This window comes from Aptenodytes forsteri, unplaced genomic scaffold (assembly GCF_000699145.1).
Source record: "Aptenodytes forsteri isolate BGI_AS27 unplaced genomic scaffold, ASM69914v1 Scaffold255, whole genome shotgun sequence".
Taxonomy (NCBI): domain Eukaryota; kingdom Metazoa; phylum Chordata; class Aves; order Sphenisciformes; family Spheniscidae; genus Aptenodytes; species Aptenodytes forsteri.
In genome coordinates this window covers 4,141,786-4,148,359 of record NW_008794888.1, presented here as the reverse complement: position 1 = coordinate 4,148,359, position 6,574 = coordinate 4,141,786, and the positions used below count along the sequence as shown (strand labels likewise).

At 58.3% G+C, this 6,574-nt stretch overlaps 1 protein-coding gene across 1 annotated transcript in view; it reads right to left on the bottom strand.

Annotated features, from left to right (window-relative positions):
• NHEJ1 (non-homologous end joining factor 1) overlaps nucleotides 1-6,574 on the bottom strand; it is a 47,330-nt gene that overhangs the window by 38,174 nt on the left and 2,582 nt on the right. The window contains exons 4-5 of the mRNA XM_019470906.1: nucleotides 4,981-5,119; nucleotides 3,409-3,467 (exon numbers count right to left, since the gene is read on the bottom strand). Of these exons, the coding sequence (XP_019326451.1) occupies nucleotides 3,409-3,467; nucleotides 4,981-5,119 (198 nt within the window). The remainder of the gene's footprint in view (nucleotides 1-3,408; nucleotides 3,468-4,980; nucleotides 5,120-6,574) is intronic.

Below are 6,574 nucleotides of genomic sequence, written 5' to 3'. Positions count from 1 at the left end.
CCACCCCCCCCGGATTTCCCAAAAAAGGGCCGCCGCTTTCCCCCCGGCCCGGGGGCGGCCGCCACTCTCCCTCCAGCTCTGCCCCAGCCCCGGCAGCTGCTCAGCAGTGAACCCTTGCCAAAAACTGTGTGTGTGAAAGCGTCGTTTCCTAAACGTATAAATATTCCCAGAGCTTTGCTGGAAAACTCCCCATGATTAGTGAAAATGCCCTGGACAGCTGAGTGCACGCAAGCCCAGGGAAAGGGCACGTTTAAGCTGAGAGGTGGGAGCGTCCCTGTGCAGCTCTGCCCTGGGGGACTGGCAGGTCCTTTCCTCTCCATGGGGGATGCAGCAAAGGTTTGGGAAGCGAGCAAAGCCATGGAGCGCTTTCTCGCATCCCGCCAGCCCTGCGCCACACCATCACAGCCTCTTTCCAGCCAGGAGGTGCTTACCACTACCAAACATCCACAACCTGAAGCCCCATTTCCCAGAAGGAGAGGCTGGAAGGACCATCAGACCTCTCCTTCTGACCTTCTGCCCACTGACGTTCAACCACGCACATCCCGAGACCGAGCCCAGCAACTTGGGTTTCTTCCAGGTGGGCTCCCAGCCCACTTTTGGAGACTTCAAGAAATGGAAGATCAACCGCTGCCCTTGGGAGCGTGCCCCGATCGTTAATCGCCTGCGGGAGCAAACCCAAGTGCCTCCGTCCTAGCTCCAAATTGCCTGGCTCCAGCTCCCAGTGCCTGGCTCGTGCTCTGCCGCTCTCCACGAGATTAAAGAGAGCCCTTCACTAACCAGCGTTTTCTCCTTGTAAAGACACTCACGCACTGTAATCAAGGCGCCTCTCAATTTTCTCCCTGATAAGCTAGACGGAGCTCTTCCCTTCCAAGTCTCTCAATGCCAGGCTCATTCCCCAGCCCTCAATTCATTCCTGTGACTCCACGCTGATTGTCCGGCGTCTTTTTGAAAAACCAGACACGGGAGTTGGTCGCAGCGTTCCCGGCTCCCCATGGCATGTCCCAAGGGACCCCAGCCCCTCTTGCTGCTCCTTTTTGGAGCTGGCAAATGGAGTACAAATTGCCTGGGGGCTCTGAAATACCTGCCCAGAGACAACGAGATCATCCAGCCCACCCTTCTGCTGCAGGAAGAGAGGGGAGACTGGAGTGAGCAGCCGGATTTGGTGGTGGAGAGCTGCAAAGCAGCTTGGTAGCTGCAAGCAGGTTGATGTTCCTCACTAACACAAGACCTAGGAGGCATCAGACCATGTTCAAACCAAAGGCAGCAGCTGCTCGCATCTCATGGCTCATTGCCGTGGTATAGTACATGGGCCAAAAGCATCATCAGCGGGTTTATAAAGCAACGGGATGAATGCAGAGGACAGATCCCCACAGGCAGTCTGAACACACAACTTCATCCCTCCACCAGCCTCTCCCCCGCAGCCGGTGCTCAGACCTGGCTGCCAGGGGATGCAGAGGTGGAGCATCTCCCAAACCCTCCCATTCCCCCTCCGGTGCTCTGGCCCCAAGATGCTGCTCCTGGGCTGTTCCCGGGACACACAGCACCAACTGCCCTCCCATCTTTTAAGTCTCTGCAGGATGAGCTCCCCACCAGCCACTTTTGCACAGCTTTGTGCAGGGCTGCATTGCTGCCCTCCTGCCCGCCCCGCCGCCCCAGCAGCCGCCCGGCACCACCGAGAACCTTCCCTCATGCCCCACACCCTACCAGCTCTGCGAGGACTCTCAGTTTCAAGCCTGACATTCATCTTTAGCAGATGTTGTTCAGCCGACCCTTGGACAAAGACATCCTTCATCATCCCCCGATCCTGGCACATCTGCCTGCATCCTTCCAGCGACAGCACTGAAACATTTACCGACTGCTTCTGCCATGTCTGCTCCAGTATCAATCATTTTACCACCTCCGTCTACTAATAAGCTTATCCCATTGCTGGGAGCTTGGGGTTTTCTCCTACTACACTAAATAAAAGCCTTTCCTTCTGTCCTTCGCCATGATTTTTCCCTGATGTCTTTAGCTTCTGTTATCCATTTTATACACTTCATAATTTCTAATTTATATTGATTGCTATCTACTCCCGCTCTCCCATTTGTTATAAACTGCTCTTTTATTTCTAATTGCTGCCTTCACTTCGCCGCTGAACCAGAACAGGCTCTTGGCCAGCGCTGCCCTCTTTCTTGATTGTGGAATTGTGGCTTTTTGTGGCTTCTGAAATTCTTCTGAAAGAGCTCACCATTTTCATTCACATTTTTCTATCTAAATGTTTCCTCCGAGCTGATTTCACTCATAATTTTCCCCCTGCTTTGGGAAATTAGCCCTTTCAAAGCATGAAGGATATAAATTACTGTTTAGGAATGTCCTTTCTTTGCCCAGGGTGAATGTAATCTGGTCATGATCATCGGTCCCTAGGCAACGTCCAAGTTGCAGTCCAGCAGTGAATTCAGCTCTATCCATCATAACCGGGGGGAAACGAAAGTTGCCTGCGCTGGATGCAATGCCTCCCATATAAAAGAGGGATCGTCTCTAATTTTTAGAAACTCTGCAGATGGTTTATTGCTGGCTGTGCAAGAGCACCAGCATGTGTCTCACAAAGTGATGTCCTCTCGAAGCCCGTGTGACACCACGGACACCCTGGCTGTCTCCCTGGTCCCCAGCAGACACTGCTGCTCCCCACTCCTGCGCCTTCACAGCGAGCACAGGAACACTCAGAAGCAACCTGAGTCTTTTTGCATTGATGGGCATCAATCGTTTCTGATCTTGCCACATTCGTTTGAATCATTTTAGTGCTTCTGTGATTACTTGCAGTAATGAAAAAGGATCAGAGGAGAGACCCTCTCCTTCCAGCCCCAGTTTCTCCAAAGCACATGTCTGATTTTAGAGCAGAGCGTGCCAAGGGGAGAGTGGTGGGCACAGCACGGATAACAGGTTGAAAGGCACTTGTCCCCACAATGCGCCACTGCAAAGCCACCCCTAAAAGCAGTAGATGAACCAAAAGGAGCAGATGGCTTCTCCTCATTCACCTGCTCCCTGCCTGCCATCAGCATTGGTGTTTCAGGTCCACGGCAAGTGTGGGAGGTGGATGAGGATGCCCCAGCAATGGCATGCTCTTGTGGAGCAGCCAGCCTGGCTCGCACGCCCAGCAACTCCCAGCAGCCAGGCAGTGGCACCAAAACACGGTGCCATGTCCCCATCCAGCCATGCCAGGTGTGCCCCCAGCTCTGCTCACCCTGCAGACGAGGTGCAAGGACACAAGGAGGGCCATGGGAGAGCCAGTGGGCATTACCCCTCTCCAGGCAAGTCCAGCCATCCCCACCAGTGCCCCCATCCAGCCTGGCACACCTCACACTGGGGCTGCTGGTGCCGGGTCCCCACCACCCCTTTGCCGAAGGAGGGAGGACTTGCACTGCTCCTTACCTCAGCCATGAAGTTCTGCTGAAACGTCTCCTCCTGGAAGGGCTCTGTCCGCAGGCGGTCTGCAAGGGAGAGCAGAGATCAGCCCGGGTGGGTCTGGTCAGACGTTCCACCCCGGCTTCCCCTTCCCCTACCCATGGGGCGAGGGGGCTGCAGGGGAACAGCTCCAGCACGCTCACCCCAGAGCCAGCGGAGAGGTCAGCAGACCCCTTGGGCTGGGGACACATCACCCAGTTAGCAGAAGGTGCAAGGACCACAGGGAAGTGGGGGAATAAGGTTGAGCCTGTTGATCCACACAGCATCCAGGTAGCAGAGCCCAGAGCTCACCCACACTTGTCCCAGCACCTTCTCGCACAGAGGAGCAGGGGACAGCGGCAGGACATGCTCAGCACCATTCCCAGCTTGAAAGAGCTGCCTCGATCTGAGCACTGCACAGCCACGTTCCGCAGGATAGGGGAATGGTTGTCTCCAGCTGCTTTTCTGGAGGGGTGAGCCAGCCTGTGTCCTCCTCTTGCAGGACAGGGACAAACCCCTGTTATCCCTCATTCTTCTCTGTGCCTCCTTCAAAGCACTAATTTTTCCCCATCATTGCTAAAATGTTGTCTGGAGAAGCACCTGGCCAGCTTTGCTCAGCAGTGCTGGTGCAAAGCTTCCTCCCAGCTTCCTGCCCTGCCCAGGCAAGGGACAAGAGAGGCCGCCTGCCCACCAGCATCAGTCCCTGGACAAAAAGCGGGTTGTCCTGGCTGCTCTGAGCCTTGCAGAGCCAGCACACAGCAGGAGAAAGGAGAGCATGGCCAGCTGGCACAGCTCTAGTGCAGCTGCAGCGCAGGTCCAGGCTCCTGTGGTGGGGTACCTGCCATAGTGCAGGGTCTGGACCACATCACCTTCCTGGCCATGATACACAAGTCAGGGTTGGCCCCCACCAGACCCCACATCCTGGGGGAGGCAAGGTTCCTGCGGAAAGGCAGGTATCACCTCTGGCAGCAGGACAGAGCACGGCGCTAGCAAGGGATGACCCAAAAAACAGTGCCCAGCCATGGGTGGAGGACAACCCCCCCTGGATGGCTCCCCCAGGCAGGTGCTGACCCACATCCTACCTGAGGGGGCTTCCTCCCACCCGTCCCCCCCGATGGTGAAGCAGGCTGGGCGCTGGAGGGGGGCCCACGCACACGGCTGTGCTTCCAGCGGCAGGGAAAGCCAGGAGCCCCTTGGTTGCTCTCCAAGCGCTTGGCGAGCTACCATGCTCGGGAAGGCAGCCTGACACTGCTCCAGGGCCGGCCCTCACTGGCATCCCCGCTGGCTCCTGGGGAGCAGCCAGGTGCTCTCGGCAAAGCGGAGAACCCCTTGGCGACTCCCCAGCTTGTCCAGCTACTGGTCAAGGGCCGTTCCTCCCCCAGCTCTCCCCAGGGGCTGCTCCCCAGCCTTCTGGCTACCGTCTCGCTGTCGGTGCGGCTGAACATGAAACACAAGCCTGGCTGGGTAATAGCCAGAGGGAGCAGAGCATGCCAGCCCCGTGCTAAGGAGGAAACTCGTTCCCTGCTTGCTCCTCTCTTGGCCCCAGGCATCCCTCCTCACCTCTGCTGAGAGCGGCCCCGCTCTCCCTGTAGTCTTCGATCTCAGCATCCTTCTGGAGCAGCAGGGAGGTCAGCTCTTGCACCTGGTACTGCAGCGCCAGGCTCATCCGAATCAGGGGCCGCACGAGGTGACAGGACACCTAGGATGGAGGAGGGACACTCTAGGGAAGGTCCAGGGATGCACGCAGCTGTCCATAGAATGGTCAAAGCAGGGCAGCCAGCAAGGTCCTAGCAAGAGCTGCACTCCAGGTCATGCAGGGCTCCCCAAGATACCCGACATCTCACCCAAATCCAATGGGAAGCGGTCAAAAGACATAAGCTGTGAGAAGGGAAGCAGGATGCTGCAGGACATGTGCCTCCATCCCAGCCCCATCCTTTCACAACTGGGGACGGCAGCAGGGGAGAGCTTGGGTGGGAGAGCCTGATGGGGACAGGGAGCAGGGGTGGGCAATGCTCCACCTGCCATTTGGGGTGCAGCAGGAGGCAGAGAGCCCCCCCATGTGCCACCCAGACACCCCACCCCCCTGCAGCTCTGCGCACCCCAAGGCATGTTCCTATGCAGGAAAGAGGCACAGCTGGGCGAAAAACCAGAAGGACCTGAGGTGTCAAACTGCGGCTCGAGGAACCGGAGAGACTTTCCCAGGGAGGCGAGATCAAAAGCAGCAGGGATCCCAATGTGCAGGACTCGTGCAGGCTGCAGCTCCCCATTACAGCCCACCGTGCCCACCCTTAGCTTATGGCTGCACAAGCCCCGTGCAAAGCCCTGGGCACGTCACCTGCCCCAGACCCAGGCTGTGCTGCCCTGGCCCTCCAGGTGCACAAAGCAGCCTCCTGCCCATCACCTCCCGCAGCCCCTGGGAGGGTATTAGGGATCCCCCCACCCCAGCATGCCCATTGCCTTTGTGGCCAAGCTGAGCCCGCGGGTGAGAGAGCAGTAAACCCAGCACTGCTCTTAAAGCCTTCTTGCTCCTGCGGCGAGCCCACGGTGGGCTCTGCACTCTGCTCACCCCCAGGCACGAGCCACAGAGGTGAGGGCCATCAGCCACCCGAGCGCTCAGAGGGCACCGTCTGCTGCAGAGCTGGGATGGGGCAAGCAGCGGTTTGCCAGGTGGGCTCCGTGCCTGTCTCGAGCCCCTGGCCGGCTGCTGAGTAGAGTTTAGCAGGGCAGAGTTGGTCCCCATTCCTGCATCCACACCAGCCACGCTCAGCACCCCAACTGGTTCCCACCTCCTGGGTGCCTTGCAGACATTCAGCACGATTCCAAGCAAAGGGAGAGGAGCAGCTACCAGCCGAGAGCTTGGGCTTTGCACCTTCTCAGCTCAGCCTCCGCGCTTCTTGCCCAGGGAGGGACAGCAAGTCCCTAGGGCGAGCCAAGCCAGGACCCCGAGTTTATTTGCTCCCCAGTTCAACCTTGAAAGCGAGGACAGACACCCTCACAGCGGCTGGGGAGCCCAGCTCTCCTCCCCATGATGCCCAAGCACAGCCGTTCATGGGGGGAGAAGGGACGTGCCCCGCAGCAGGACCCCGGGGGACCCGGCGGGAGGAGGGCGCCGGGGATTTAGGGCGATCCCCCCCAGGGCGCCCCGCCGGCAGCG